Source organism: Hemitrygon akajei, chromosome 15 (genome assembly GCF_048418815.1).
Source record: "Hemitrygon akajei chromosome 15, sHemAka1.3, whole genome shotgun sequence".
In the NCBI taxonomy this organism is placed as follows: domain Eukaryota; kingdom Metazoa; phylum Chordata; class Chondrichthyes; order Myliobatiformes; family Dasyatidae; genus Hemitrygon; species Hemitrygon akajei.
In genome coordinates, this window is record NC_133138.1 from 74,307,871 (window position 1) to 74,324,488 (window position 16,618).

The 16,618-nt window shown below is 40.8% G+C and overlaps 1 protein-coding gene across 10 annotated transcripts in view; it reads right to left on the minus strand.

Annotated features, from left to right (window-relative positions):
* n4bp3 (NEDD4 binding protein 3) overlaps positions 1–16,618 on the minus strand; it is a 193,050-nt gene that overhangs the window by 36,885 nt on the left and 139,547 nt on the right. For 9 of the 10 annotated variants that reach the window (XM_073067774.1, XM_073067771.1, XM_073067772.1 and 6 more), the window contains one exon: positions 10,708–16,276. The exons of the other annotated variant lie outside the window; for it this stretch is intronic. In XM_073067774.1, coding sequence (XP_072923875.1) covers positions 15,644–16,276 — 633 coding nt within the window. In that variant the 3' untranslated portion in view covers positions 10,708–15,643. Of the gene's footprint in view, positions 1–10,707; positions 16,277–16,618 lie in introns of those variants that run through there. 10 annotated transcript variants of the gene reach the window in all.

A 16,618-nucleotide genomic window follows, 5' to 3' on the forward strand; every position in this document is an offset into this window, starting at 1 on the left:
TGTTGTCCTGCTAACCGGAAAGGAACAGGGTCCCAAAACGCACCTCTTTATATGCCACCCACCCCTCGCTCTAAAATCCGCTGGACTCCTGGTTAGAATCATCACAAATGATGTCAACCAAAAAATAATTAAAACTGCTGGTGCTGGAAATAGGAAGTGAAGTCAAAAATAATCAGCAGGATGTACAACTATGGAAAGGGAAATGGAGTTAACATTTCAGCTTGATGCTGCTCAGACTTCAGGATGTGTAGCACCAGCTCAGTTTTGTTTTGGATCTCTGTCTCTGGGAATGTAGAAATAAGCCATCCCGCTTGGGAGTTGTCTTGCAAGCTCTAACCAGCTCTGTGAGATGGGCAGAGCATGGGAGGGTGTAATCCTAATGTGGGCCGATGGGATTCGTGTAAACGGGCAAAAGGTGGCTGAGGCACCTTGCTTAAAGTTTATGTCATGGATTTACCTCTCAGGAGCTCAACCCAGCTCTTCATCAGCTACCAACGCACACAGACTGGAACCCAAAGCAGCAACGGTGATGGAGGCTCAGAATTTATTACAGAGTCATTAGAAAACTTCTCATTCTGCAAATTGCTGTGGAGACTCTCAGTAATTTTCACCTTCATCTGTTTCTTTCCTTCCTTTTGCCTTCGTCATCTCGGCCATGAGACACGTCCCCCACTCCTCAGTCCAATCCCCATAACATTGCTCACTGTTCATCTTCCCTGCCTGGTCCTGTGGCTAGCTGGTATTAATTATTTAGGCACTAAATCCCCTCACCATTCAAATCAATCAAATATTATCTGTCTCTTTTTTTAAAAAAAACCTTTGACACTGCCACTCCCTTCACAACTTGCTCTGTCCTTTCAAGCCCTTATCCCATTCCCACCCTCTCTCGTTTAGTTTTGAATCCCTTCTTCCCTGGAACCCTGTGCTTGAAGCTCTTTAGTCTTCTTTCCCTCATTACATTGAAGCACCTCTTATCAAAGACAAGTCTGTCATCCTGTGTGCGTGTGATGATGGTATCTGTTCTTCCTGTTTTTTTTCCTGAAGAATCTGCGGCCTTTGAAGCAGCTGATCACCCGTGTCCACGTGGAGACACTTCACTTGCTAAATGCTGCCTTGTCTATCAGATCTAAGCGAGGATACCACCTGCCAACATTTCTAGCAATGCACCGTTGTCTCTTCAGTGCTCGATGGACATTTTTACACGTGACCCCTTGGCATCTAAAACCCATCAGATTCCATTCGTCAGGTCCTGACGAAGGGTCTCAGCCTGAAACGTCAACAGTACTTCTTCCTATAGATGCTGCCTAGCCTGCTGTGTTCCACCAGCATTTTGTGTGTGTTGTTGTTCATATTAGGCTTCGATGCTTTAAACTGGAGGAGAAAAGAACGGACGTCGTACTTAAACTATTCTATATAGTTATTTAACGGCATTTACCTTTTTAAGATGCTGGATACAGTAGAATAATCCTAACGTCCATTTGTGCACTTTCACCTCTGTGTATGTATAAAGACTCACTCTTGAATTTTGAGAATCAAAATATAGGCAGAGATCTCACTTCGGTATCCAAAGAGTACTATTGTACTGGTATATTGCTGTAGTATTTGCTGCCTTTCAGGTATTTTAAACATAGCACTGTGCACACAGGTACAAGGTCTCCTGCCAAAAAGTCATGAGAACAGGGAAATTGGCCCAGAATCACAAACAATATTCAATTTTTAGGCATCATCAACTCACTGATGTTCGTTAATAATTTACTGAGAAGCTGTTGGTGAGCTTGGAACACTGGAGGCCCTATAGTACACAGAACATAGAAGTGTTCGGCACAGGCACAGACCCTTAAGCCCATGATTGGCTGTCTTGACCATGACCCAAATTAAATTAATCCCATCTGCTTGAGCACATTTCATGACATATGCTTGTGATATTAAACCCGGCAATTCTGATCATGACATGATCCATATCCCTCTTTGTCATCAGAAGATGATTACCAGACTGGTATTTGACATTTCTAGCCTGTAAGACTTTATCTATGCTTCTCATAATTTTATAACCTCCTATCAGATATCCCCTCAGCCTCCAATGTTCCAGAAAAAACATAGGAAGTTTATCCAAACTCTCCTTATAGCTAATACTCTTTAATCCAAACAACATCCTGGTGAACCTCTTTGATCCATTTCTAAAGGCTTCCCCATATTGCCTAGAATACCAGAATTGCACACCATGCTCCAATTGTGGCCTAATGAAACATTTCTAGAGCTGCGCAATGGTCTCCCGAAGTTCAGTTAATAAGCATTCACCGATGAAACTAATCATCTTCTGGTGGTGATATCTCTGTGGTGCTGTTGGGTAGGCTGACCCAGCGATCAGCAACATACTATTTCCAAAACAGAATGATGAGCAACATGGGAGAGGATTGTGACTCCATGCCCTTGGTGAGTAACCTGCATACATTTTATGAGCACTATATGATCACAACCATGGTGTGGATGTATGTATGGAGGAATTGGGTTGAACTTCTTCACTACTGTTGGAATATTACACCACATTCCTGACGTGCCTTGAGATGGGGAAAATGCTTCAGGAAATCGGGAGGTGCCTGGTCACTTAGTTTTGTAATTGATATAGCATTAAGATGCTGCTAGACAATGCCATTGCCATTGAATGTCAAAAGTCTGTGATGGAAATGGTTATTGTTTGGTCCTTGCGTGATGTGAATGTTACCTATCATTTATCACCCCATGCCCAGCGCTGTGTAGGTTTCACTGTAAGACAGCATGGACTGTCCCTTTACCTAAGGTGAATGGAATTTAATATTACACAACAATCAATTAATATCCAATCTTCTGTGTTTTTAGAGGGTTAAGTCATTTTGAAGGAGTTGAAGATGGATGGGCCTGTGGCACTGCCCTGAGAAATTGCTACAACAATATCCTGGGCTGAGGTAATTTAACTCTAGAAGCACAATCGTCTCTTTAGTGCAACTCAGTGGAGAATTTTACTATGCCTCTCTGAGGACACATCCAATTGAACGCTGGTTTGATTTTGAGGGTGGTCACTGATGTCTTGTCTCTCAAACTCCAGAATTCCGGAATTCCATAGGCAAACTATGCTGGAGTACAGAGACAAGTGGTTCTGAGCATCAGAGAGCCGGTTGCTAGTAAATGCCTTTAGACAGTGCAGTCAACAGTACTATTAACTTAATTGATGATTGGGAGTAGACAATGACCCAGTAAGTTATTTTGCCTTGTTCTTTTTAATAAACAAGGCATAGCTGCACTGTTGGGTTGTATACCTGGGCTGCAACCTAACTGGAATCGATTGGCTGGTCCTGAAACAAATCTTCAGCATCAAAGCCAAAATGTTTTTGCATGCTGCAACCTTTGCTAAAGTTATTTGTAGCTATTTCAACTTGTCTATGAACTCATGAATTTTGGAAACATCTTAAGCAATTAAAAAAGAAAATTCTGAAACAATTTCCATTCTGTATTTTTACATCTAAAATTAACTAAAGTCATTTGCTAGTTACTAAAATCCATAAGACCATAAGACATAGGAGCAGGATTAGGCCATCTGGCCCATCGAGTCTGCTCCGCCATTCAATTATGGCTGATCCTTTTTTTCTATCTCCTCCTCAACCCCAGTTCCCAGCCTTCTCCCTGTAACCTTTGATGCCAAGTCCAATCAAGAACCTATTAAGCTCGGCCTTAAATACACCCAATGACTTGGCCTCAACAGCTGCATGTGGCAACAAATTCCACAGATTCACCACCCTTTGGCTAAAGAAATTTCTCCCCATCTGTTTTGAAGGGGCACCCCTCTATCCCGAGGCTGTGCCCTGTTGTCCTAGGCTCTCCCACTGTGGGAAACATCCTTTCCACATCTACTCTGTCTAGGCCTTTCAACATTCGAAAAGTTTCAATGAGATCCCCACTCATCCTTCTGAATTCCAGTGAGTATAGACTTGTAATCTCCTTAAAGAATTCCAACAGGTTCATCAGGCAGAATTTTCCCTGAAGGAAACCATGCTGACTTTGTCCTATCCCGTCTGTCACCTCATCCTAACAATTGACTCCAACATCTTCCCAACCACTGAGGTCAGGCTAACTGGTCTGTAATTTCCCTTCTGCTGCTTTTTCCTTTCTTAAAGAGTGGAGTGACATTTGCAATTTTCCAGTCCTCTGGCACCATGCCAGAGTCCAATGATTTTTGAAAGATCATTTCTAATGCCAGCACAATCTTTAATGCTAACTCTTTAAGAACCCTAGGGTGCAGTTCCTCTGGTTTGGGTGACTTACAGTAAGTACCTTGAGGTCGTTCAGCTTTTTGAGTACTTTCTCTCTTGTAACAGTAATTGCACTCACTTCTGATCCTTTACACACTACAACATCAGGCACACTGCTAGTGTCTTCCACAGTGAAAACTGATGCAAAATACTCATTTAGTTCATCAACCATCTCTTTGTCCCCCGTTATTATTTCTCCTGCCTCATTTTCTAACAGTCCTATATCCACTCTCATTTCTCTTTTATTTTTATCATACTTGAAAAAACTTTTACTATCCACTTTGATATTATTTGCTAGTTTGCTTTCATATTTCATCTTTTCCCTTCTAATGATTTTATTAGTAGCTCTCTGTAGGTTTTTAAAAACTTCCCCAATCCTCTATCTTCCCACGAATTTTTGCTTTGTTGTATGCCCTCTCTTTTCCTTTAACAGTAACTTTGAATTCCCTTGTCAGCCACTGTTGTACTATTTTACCATTTGAGTATTTCTTTATTTTTGGAATACACACGTTCTACACCTTCCTCATTTTCCCCAGAAATGCATGCCATTGCTGCTCTGCTGACATCCCTGCCAGCAGCTCCTTCCAATTTACTTTGGCCAACTCCTCTCTCATCCCTCTGTAATTTCCCTTACTCCACTGAAATACTGCTACATCAGACCCTATCAAATTTCAAGTTGAACTCAATTATATTGTGATCACTGATTCCTAAGAGTTCTTTTACCTTAAGCTCCCTAATCGCCTCCAGTTCATTACATAACACCCAATCCAGTACAGCGGATCTCCTAGAAGTCTCAATGACAAACTGCTCTAAAAAGCCATCTCTTTCAACAAATCCACTCTCTTGAGATCCATTACCAACCTGATTTTCCCAATTGACCATCTAGCAATTCTGTTTTGGCTTACTGAGCTATCTTTAATCTTTCCATCTAACAATAATTGTATGGAGTTGTATTCTGTCAGTATTATAAGTGGATTGAGTCCCACTATGTAGGCAAAATGTTGTACCATCCAGAAAACCACTAACGAGTGTTTTTCACATCCAGTATACCCGTTTTACTGCTGAGAGCATGTGCGATGTCTACACTACTGGTCTTAACTTCCCATGCATCTCCTGTAATAGGGTGGTATCAGCTGCAGCCACCTCCAATGAGAATGGCTCATGTGGATTTGGGGTTTTTAAAGCAGGCATGGTGGCCAATGCTTACTTCAGGTCTGTGATGGCTTGGGTGTGTTCTGATTTCCGTTCCCATGCCACATTCTTTTTCAGTAATTCCATTAAAGGAGTTGCCTTAGTGGAAAATCCATCATGTGATCCCTACAGTATCCTACCAACCCCAGAAAGGATCACAGACCTTTTAGGTCTTGGGGAATAGGTGGTTTCTTTCTTAACCGCTTCTACTCTTTGCTTGTCAATTTCCCTTTTTCCCAGTGTCAAGATCATTCCCAAATAACTCACTTCTTGTTTCGTCACCTGTGCCTTTTTTGGGTTTACTTTTAGCCCCAATGCAAATAATAATTGCAGCAGTTCTACCAATAGTGGATAATGTTCCTGGAACACAGCAGGCCAGGCAGCATCTATAAGGAGAAGCACTGTCGACAGGGCTTCTCCTTATAGATGCTGCCTGGCCTGTTGTGTTCCATCAGCATTTTTTGTGTGTGTTGCTTGAATTTCCAGCAGCTGCAGATTTCCTCGTATTTGATAATGTTCCTGCTTGGTTTTAGTCTGCAGAAGAAGATCACCTATGTGTTGCACCAAGCACTGAGCCTTTGAAAACTGTTCTTCCCCAAGCACAGGTAAAATATAGATGAAGAGTTAAGGAACGCCTGTGGTAGGGCAATCCATGTATACTGTTGTCCCTGAAAAGTGAATGCAAACTTGTATTGACACTCACTTTCTATGGGATAGACTAAAATCCATTATTTATGTCTAAACTTATGAACCATTGTGCTTTTTCATTCTGTTTGACCACAGTCTCCGGGTTAGTTGCTACAGCTGGGCTGTTAATGGGGTTACTTTACTCAGTTCTCAATAGTTTATTTTCATTCTCCAACTACCATCTGGTTTCCTGACTGGCCATATGGGTGAGTTATTAGAGGAGGCTACTGACTTCCTGTTGTACCAAACTCTGTATTACTTTACCTACATCTTCCTCTGCTTCTTTTGGGAAACTCATATTGCTTCTGTGGTTTGGGGTCTGAACCTTCTATGGACACACTGCCAACTATCTTTCCGCACAGATATACTTGTGCCTTGCAAATGACCTGAGTTCTGTGCAATAATTTGCAGAACCTTCTGATCATTGCTTATCTCCTCCGGTTTTATCTACATTTCACTCATTGTGCATATTCTGTCCTGATATTCTCCTGCTGGGATCTGCATGTGGTGTATGTCATTCTTGTCAATTGGCATCTGCCAAATCATACAATTGACTGGATTAAAACGAAGCCCCGCTTTGGCTATATTATATATTCCCATTATATTATATACTATTATATATTATATACTCCCCATTATATATTCCTGGTCCATGGGTAATTCAACCAACACTATTGAACGTTTCAAAGCTATGTCTCCATCCTTACTTCCAATGGTACACTCACATCCCACTTGTGAATGCCCTGTGAATCCACTTTGGATAATTTTACCTTGTACCTCCAAATTTAAGTTATTAAATTTACAGTGGTTTGGGATCCTCCAGTGTCCTCCTACACTACCACTCGTAGAAGTCTTTTGGTTCCATCCCACCTTGTGACACACCCCCATGTTAGTGAGGCCTGGCACTATCACTGAAGCTCAGGGTACAATCCCTTGGATGGTGGTGTCTCCACCAAGTTATTTTGAGGGCTCAGTCTTTCTGGCCCTTCCAAGGGCAAACAGTCTTGCTCTGCTCTTTCTCATCTCAGGTTTGGACATTCTTTCTTAATGCATCCCTCTTGAGTACAGTTAAGCATATAATTACTCCAACGTCAGCTCTCCCTCTTCCTGGTACTGTTCCATTTCCTCCGCCCTACCTTGCCCTTTGATAGCACGGCAGGGAGAAGCCCAGGGTGGGCCCTACCCTCATTTCTCCAGGCAGTTACCTGACTTTTAATAGGCATCACCTTCCCATGACAGGGCTTAGTTGGTCTTGTCTCTCATTTTTGGAGGCTTTACTCATTTTCCTCAGTACCCATGGCTCAGTATGTGTAAGTTCAGAAAGATCAAACATTTCCATCGGTATACTGAGATACCAGTGTCATCTATTTGAGGCCTCTGGTCCTAAATGGTTCCGATCTAATCCTGTTCCATACACCTCTTAGAACATAAACAGGACACAAATGCAGTGGGATGTTCACCTCTCCTCTGGTAACATTTGGCTAGCCCGTCTACTGGGTCTCCTCTGTTAATACCCATAACAGTCAATACTGCAGCCTTTAATTCCTCACTCGTTCCCCGCCATGTCGTCGCATATCTGGCAAAGCTAAGTGCATATGTGGATGTAAACACATTACAATCAATTTCCTTTCTTTGCTATCATCTAGGCCATGTATTACTCTCCGATGACTAGCTGCTTGGAAAAGCTATCGATGGTCTCCGAACACACGTCTCAATGTCCTTATCAATATCTCTGTGCTGCTGTACCCCGACTGGTGTGGTGTATGTTATAATCTGATTCTGATTTCCTGCCCCGGCTCCGCACTCTCTGAGAGTAACCAGGGGTGCCAATCGTGCAGGTGGTAGCACCGGTTAGTAGGGTGGCAGTGGGAGGTCCTCAGGAAATGGTGCTTCGTAATTATTGTAACCCTATCTAGCAGCTTCATCTGCTAAATCATACCAATCAACATCTCCATATTCACCTTCCTCCCCTCTTTCAGATCCTAAAGCACGTTATTCCTCGTTGTGCAGCAAGTTGGCCCTGCAGCTTTTGAATCTGCTTTAAACACTTTGCATGATCCCAGTGCTACTCTCCCTTTCCTGTGCTGATTTCTGTATCACATTCATACCGTCTTTAAATCATTGGGCTGTTTTCTCCATTCTTCACTTCCTCTTGTTTCTTTAAGTAATTTCTCACACTTCAACTGAAACTGGTTCAGATGTGACAAGTCTACCCCTGTCTAACCCTGTAAATCTGTAACCCTTTCTCTAAAGGCGTCTGCCTCCTTTTGTGTCCTCCTTCTAACCTACCTCGCTCAGTTTCTGCTTTTTATCGACATTCTAGGATTTCCTGTTATACATCTCTCGCCTTCTGCTTTTTGCCGATATTCTAGAATTTCCTGTTGTACATCTCTCGGCTTCTGCTTTATGCCGACATTCGTTTTCCGTTTCTAATCTGTGCCATTCCGCCTTGGCATTTTGCCGTAATTCTATGAAACCCTCAAACAGCCAACTGCTACTAGCTTTTGCAATTGTGTAAAGCTTCCCTTGGGCGATCTTCCATAGGGCATCCCAGCAGATTTCCCTCCACAGCCAGGGTGACTGACAAGCTCCACATATTGCGTCCACTTCCCCAACATGTATTTCTGGAGGAACCCCCTCCAGGCAAACCAATCCAGGTCCTTCGGACTTGCAGAATTTTCTGAATTCTTCGTTCTTGGTTAGTAAACGCTAACTACCCAGCTCCAGATTTTTCTGTATCTCACCCACGATGTCCAACTCGAGTCTCCCACTGAACAACATATCCTAACCTGTGGTCAGAATTCAGGCAATGGTCCTGGCAGTAAAACTGGAGGTCAGCAATGCGAGACTAGAGTGGACTACCCAAGCTACCCACGATGTGTCGCTGAGCTTAGCATGACATTATAGCCTTGGGCTTAGATCTATTAGGAAACTTGATTCATATCTTCCCTAGAACTCCCAGCACCTCATGTTCAAACACATCAGTGGCATTATAAGGACTCCAAAACCTCAGCCTCAAAGCTTCAGGTTCAATAACTTCTGCTTGCCATTGGATGCCTCCTTTTCCTCCCCGCCATCAGTTTATATCTCATTACTTACTCAGTTGCTAAGGATACAACAGGAGCATGTAGGGCCTTTGATCAGGATCATTAATCCTCCTTTAACGTAAGTAGGAGCTCGTTTGAACACGTGTACAAAACTTTTGCATTTCATTTATAACCAATTAAATTCAATAAAAACTGACAGTGCAGTTGCTCACAAAGAGTTTTCCTGAATTGTCTGGGAGCAGGGATTTTTTCAGGATGATGAATGGCAGAGTCACCACGATGAAATCCACACAGTTCAGGCATCACTAACTATGGGACAAACAGCCACTGCCCATGGATATCCACATTCTTTAATGCCGCCATTCCACAGTCACTGGTGCCACCAAGGACTCCTTTTCATTAACTTCCTTGTATCCAAGTACCTAAATCAAGTTTTGATATGGAGGAACTGGAAAGAAAATCAACTTCAAAGAATTTTCTCCACAGCAATTGCAGAGACGCACTGAATGGGAAAGGCACAAGATTAATAGTTTGGGCAGTGCAACAGAGCGTGCAGCATGTTGATGAAAGTCAGAGTCCCTTTGATGAATGAAGTTAGTTTCAGTGTCATAAACATAAATGAAACTCCCACTATGCCACTCTGTGGGTGAAGGTACTGTCAGTACACAGTGGACTTAAACTCATTTGCTCCAGTAAAGCGTGTAACACTGATTAAAAGTGCTAGAAGCAGAATGAGATCCCTCAAGGGAAAGATTTCTAGAAACAGAAAAATTATTCAAATATTCTGGGATTTGAATCAAACAGGGTATGTTATATACCAGTAATTAATGAGAACTGAATAAATTTGATTTCCTTTTTTTATTATTGGACTTTCTGAGAAGCTTTACTGGTCATTTTGGTATGATCTATCCCATTTTTGCATACATTAAAGAGACCATAAATCAGTATGTAATTTCTCCATCAAGAGACTTTAGACCAAAATTTGACTTAGAAGTAGGGAAGCACCATAGAGAGGGGGCTTGAAATTTTAGTTGCTTGGCACTGAATTTAAAGGCTTAAGAATATGAATGTGTTGAATGTATGTAAGACAATGTTTGGAGTGAAGATTGGAAAATGAGTTCTGTTTTGAGCACTCCATCAAAGAAAAATGCTTTGGGATTATGGGTAAATTTCAGTGGTGATTATCTGGGAATGAGAGGACTGTGTAAAAATCCAGAGCTGTTTATAACTATTTCAAACAATTCTTTTAGCAATGACAAGCAGACAAGATACAGATTTCTCAATGTAACAAGCAAATTTACAGCCTTGGTTTAAATACTAAAGTTAATTCCATACAGTTTTTAACTCAACTTCACCTGGAATAATGCAATGATCGGTTTGGTTCTAATGTTTTTGTAAGTTACCTTCCAAATATAACTTAACTTTTAATATAAATTATGGTGCACACTAGAGTGCATTAATGTACATCATTAACAGACAAACCAAGGTAAAACAAGAGCCCATTTTAATGTAAGTTTTATTTGGAAATGTTCAAGCCAGAGTTTGAACCATAAATGATTGGTAAATAGCAAGCTTAATGCATCTGGTCTTAGTTACTAAACAATGTTAAGATGCCAGGTTAACATTTTCTAGATATTTAATTCACTACCACAGACGCAGATTCAACCTGAAGTATTTTTAAATGAACTGAGATAGCCGCTGGTGCTCATAGCAACAACATAACTGGCACAGTCTGCTACAATGAAAAAAATAGGTGATGGTAGTAGAGGAGCGAGTTGCTGCAGTACTGATCATTGTCACTAGGTGGACACAGTGTATCATCAATCTAAAGAGAGCACTACTACACTAGGCCATGATGTCAATATTGTTCCTTTGTTAAGCACTAGTCTACCCTGCAGCCAGTGCAGGTGCTGAGGAAGGGGAAAAGAGATGGGAGAAGAAATCTTGAATTAGGCCCTCTCACCCTTCTGTACTCTGTATAATCCATCTCCAAACTGGTGTGGCCCAGTTATTGACTGTGGAAGGATTTTAGTTACTCAAAACAATTTTGCAGAATGCTAACTGGTGTTGAATTGTTTTTAAATTAAAAGGAAAATCAAGAAAGGCCACCCAGGACAGGCAGCATCCAGTGCTCCACAACCGCTTCTATATTTAAAATATTATATCTAAAAGGAAACATCATTTTGGTTATAGTGGGGAGGCAGGAAGAACTCAAGCAAAGTTAAATCATGTTATATGGCTGTTTTTTTCAGCTCTGGATTCTATTAAAGCAGGACAGACGAAAATAACAAAATAGATCCAGATACTGGAAATCTAAACTAAACAGAAAATGCATTTTTTTTTTGCTTTCAATGTATGCAACAGATCATCACTTTGTTCTCAAGTGGGAACTCTTTCTTGAAGGGGAACAGTTTTGTTTGTGTTCACACTCAGCAAAGAAGTGATCTGAGCAGCAAGAACGGGAGCCCCGAGTTTCTTTGGAAATTATCTAAAACTTGAGTGTTCAGAAGATTTGGTGATTTTGGAAGTTGCTGTTACTCAGTTTTCAAGCCCCTTAAATTACATGAAGAAGTAACGATGGCTTTCAGTATTGCTTACATCTAGAAATGATGTTAGAGTGAACAAGGGAGACAGGAATACTGTGGCAGAGACCTATGTTCAATCCTGACCACTGGTGTGGTCCATGTCCAGCTTACATGTTCTCCTTGGGGACCACATGGGTTTCTTCAGGGTGCTCTAGTTTCACCCTACATCCTAAAGCAGGATAACCGGCCAGAACTGTGTGTCAAGTGAGTGGTAGAATCTTGAGGACTTTAGTAGGAATGTGGAAAGAATAAATGCACAATAAATCCATTTTCAGTGTAAATGGATGCTTGATATGGGTGTCAGTTCAGCAGACTGAAAGGATCATGACCCCATGATAAAGCTGGAGAGAGACAGAGTTACTGAACAAACGTAAAGAAAGATGATTTTGCTATCTGTGATAGATGATTTTCTTTCCAAGGCCCAAGAGGCCTATTGCTGACCTGAGCTTTTTAGCAAGTTTTCCAAAGGGTTAGAGTTTGTGACAAAGTTAAACTCCTAACCAACATTCCTTGCTCGGCTTCTTATTGTAAACAGCTGAACAATTAGTTCTTGTAGGTCCATGTTTAATCAATGTAAGACAATAGGGTTGTGCTAATTAGCCTGCATCTAACCAGACAGCACTGGATTAGTTATTTACATCATTGTGACTAAGTTTGAGAAGACTGCAGACTAGACTGATTTTGTCATTTAGCACATCAAACGTGGTCACATGTATTGTTGATCATATATTAGTTGGGATATTTGCATACTCAGAGAGTCAGTCCTCACAGAATTAATTTTCTGGGATCTCTGTCCCCAGAAGCTTTTAGACCATCTGTGTGAATTACTTTGTCCTAGCAAAGGTATCTGAAAAACATCACTTGTAGATAATGTCAACTAGTAGCAAAACAGTATAAATGTTAGAAAGCATCTGGAATTGCTACCAATGACAAGGAGAATTACAGAAAAAGGGAGTGCCAGATAGAATTCATTTGTCAACATTTGGTTTCTGTAACAGACAACTCATTCATCTGCAACTCATTGGTACGTTCTTTTAGCTTGTAAGAATTGTACCTGTGTTTGGAAATTGGAGTTTATAAGTCTTTTGTAATTTAGAAATCTTTCGTGAACTAGAAATTGTCTATCAGTGTTACATGTATGTATGTTAAGAACTGCTTGTCTAAATTAAAATGTGCATCATTAAAAATGAAACAAACTATTTAGTTTATTTTTACTTTGTTAGCTGGAAGTACCTCCTCCTTGATAGGGAAGGGAACCCTACCACTGAAATAGCTGTATTGGCAGCTAAACCCTGCTGAAGAGACTAGACAGGGAAGAAGCTAGTCTTTGAATTCAGTACAACTGCCTTATTGTGAAGATGCCCATAGAAACCTATATTGGATAGGGCTTAAAATCTGCTTTGAGGTTAGAACTTTGCAGACAGTGAATCCACTATCACGTCTTGGTGTTAAGTTAAGTGAACAGTTACAGGTGAGTGGAATTTTCAAGCACAGATGGGAACCTGTAAAGAGCATTAAGATGAAATGCTGGTGGGTACGGCTATAAGTAGTGATCCCAGCAGCCCTGAACTGAGGGTGGAGAGTAAATGTGCAACAGATTATACACAGAGGCAAACCTGTGTTCAGCCAGATAATACTCTCCAATTCTTTAAAAAAGATTGTGGAAGCTAAAAAAAACCTGACATTAATTCTGCTGTAGCTTTGCAGTCAAAACTACTTGGACATTTTAATTTGTTATAGTGAAGGGTATTGAAAGAAATAGATGTGGAAAGAATTTAAAAATTGAGCTTGTTATTTAAAAATAAGGGTCATCCATTTTTTTAAAAAAAAGGTTTTCTTCTCTCTCAGTTGACCTTTAATCCTTGGGACCCTGCTTCCTTTGAGGAAGACAAATGTTGAACATTCTTTGAACGGTGTGGGTAGAAACTTGATCAATGAGCAGGGATAAGTGGAAGGCACTGCTGGGGGAGGGGGGGTTGGTAGTGGCAAATTCATTAGTGACATTTAAGAAACACTTAGAAAGGCACGTAGGTGAAAGAAAAATGGAGGGCTGGTGTGGGAGGGGTGGCTTGGAGTAGGTTAAAATGCTATGGGCTGAGTGACTTGTTCTGTGCTGCAATATTCTATGTTCTATAATAACTGGGGTAAGCAAGAACGTAGAATTGAAGTTGTAACTTGATTAGCCATGATATTATTGGAATGCAGAGCTGGCTTGAGTCACCAGTTAGCCTACATCTGCTCCTAATCCATTTGTACATTAGCTCTGCTCATTGGGATTCAGATTTTCACCATCAGCATTGTTCAGTAAGAAGGCTGTGGAAGAAGCCACAGAAGTCACAAACACAAGCTAAGGGATTATTTCTGTACAGAACTGACGCAATGTATTAGTGCAGAGCCCCAGTGTCCTGTACTGTTGCAAGTCCTGCCTTTTGGTAGAGAAATACTTAGCCATTTCACACATGAATGAAAAGTGCATTGCCTTGTTCACATGGAAGGGAGTTCTCTAGGCATTTTTGTCAACATTCCTTTGTCAATGTATGCAGTCAAAAAGAAACCAGTTAGCTAGCTGGTCTGTGGGATATTTCTCATAGTATTGTGACATATTCTCTGAACAGTACTTTAAGATATGTGGTGAGGGGTAATGATCAAAAATGGCAATTGTATGGTAAATCTCAATACAATTTCAAAATATTCAACCTTGCAATGAAAGAATAAAAATGTATTTGTGAATGTATTTATAAATTTAACCGAGTTACAATTCCTGGAGGAGAAAATGTGGTGTCATTTCAGGTGGTCATTTTTTTTTTTCTGAGGCAAAGTCTGTCCTGGCCATGATTGCATATGACTGCTCTCACTGTCCTGACATTGCTGACAGCTGTAGATATCTGCATACTAATTCCAAAAAGTACTAGCAGGTTGGGTTATAGTTTTGAATATCGGTTTCAACATTGTCATCTTCTTCCCTGTTTCAAAAAAAAACACTGGACAAAAGCAAAACAATTGGCCTCCTGGATGCTGCAAAGCAAGTCAGATCTTGTCAGTACAATCACGATCCTCGTTAGATAGAAACTTTGAGTTTGTCTACACAGTGCGTGATAAAAAGGCAAAGGAAAAGCATTATGAAACAAATGGTATCTATGCCTCGTGTAGAAAATGTTATAAAACAAAATCCAAATAAAATTCAGCCAATAAAATTCACTCCATCTCGGAAAAGGGAAAATCCTTACAAAAATAATTAAACTTAGACAAGATCTGGTATTACTTTTCACTTTCCTAAAACTATCATTCCAAATCAATATTACTTCTTGGCAGATTTGCTAAACAAATTGTAGAGCTTAATTCTGTAGAATGTGAAATTTAAACTAAGCTCTAACAATTATTAAAACAGAGAGGGACCTGAATTGCATTAATGTGTCATTCTCTGCAGTGATTCTAAAATATATAGGTAAATAAAATACCATCGTAGGGGATTATTTCACATTTTAAAGCACTGAGTTTAAACCTTAAATTGGCTTGATTTAAGTCAGGTTTGCATTCGTTGAGTGCACAGAAGTTCTTTGTAGCATCTTACAATTATGGAGAAAAGGTCAATCACTTCTCAGATTTGAGCCATCAAGAACTAAGTATTTCAGGTTCTCTACATACACCACTTTCCATTTTAGAACGTTCTGGAAGCATCCTTGTGTTTCATCCTTTCCATTTGTAGATCCAAATCAGTAATATCTTCCAGCTGCTACAACCTGTTATCATGTTCTGTTCATCTTGAGGAATTCAACACTATATATATATATATCTTTTAAAATGTCAGTGTCCTGATCTCCAATCAATGATGCGCAAATTTAATTGCTTATCATATCTCAGAGGATTCGATCCTTTCGATCCATGGTAGGTTCTGTTTGACATCATTGTCCGTTAATTCTACTTTGGCTGCAATAACCCGAATTTCTTGTTCAAGGGCTTGGTTTCTTTGGTACATCTCTAGATAGCTAGACTGCAGTTGTTTCTGATACTGGATGACTTTTTCCTTTTCGTCCTGCCAGGTACTTCTCTCAATTTCAAAATTGGCAGCTTGGGCTTCACACTGCCTTCGTTCCAATAACAGTTCAGCTTTCAGTCTCTCAATCTGGAGGACAAGACCTTGGGTGGTGTCACCATGAAAGCTTCTGGCCTTCAGATCATTGGTCTCCTTGTTCAACAAGCCTTTCATTTCTTCAGGTGCTCCATCTCTCTCCAGGCAGGCTTCTTGGAGTAAGATGTGGTCCTCCTGCTGCAGTGCGTTTGTGCTTTTAGCTAATTGCTTGGATTGGGCCTGCAGAGAATTCTTTAGCAGCAACATCTGTTCATCTTTGGTACAGAGCTCCACTCGGACTTCTTGGAGCAGCGCTTTCAAGCTGAACAGCTCACTCAGTTTCTCCGCCACCTCTGCCTGGGAGTCCCGCAGTTGCTGCTTTAGCAGGGCGATCTCACCAGCCTTCTGACGGACCTGCAACGAGACAAATTTCAAGCACACCATTCCAGCCATCTGAGACGAGAAGCTGCTCAGCATGAGCAAAAACCAGCATTTCAGTTTTCACCCAAGACTTTTTAATCCAAATGCTCAAAGCTTTTTTTTTTAAATTTTGAGAGAGAAGTTTGTAATTGCCCAGCTGTTGAATAGTGCAGACATCAATCTGAAATGGTTTCCTTCCTTTGCCAGAGATCCAGTCAGATTGAGGGGTTAAGGTTACAATGTACAGGGAGGTTTAGAGGGGATCCGAGGAAGATTTTTTTTCACCCCCAAGGTTGGAATCTGGAAAATACTGAGAAGTGGTGGAGGTTAGGACTC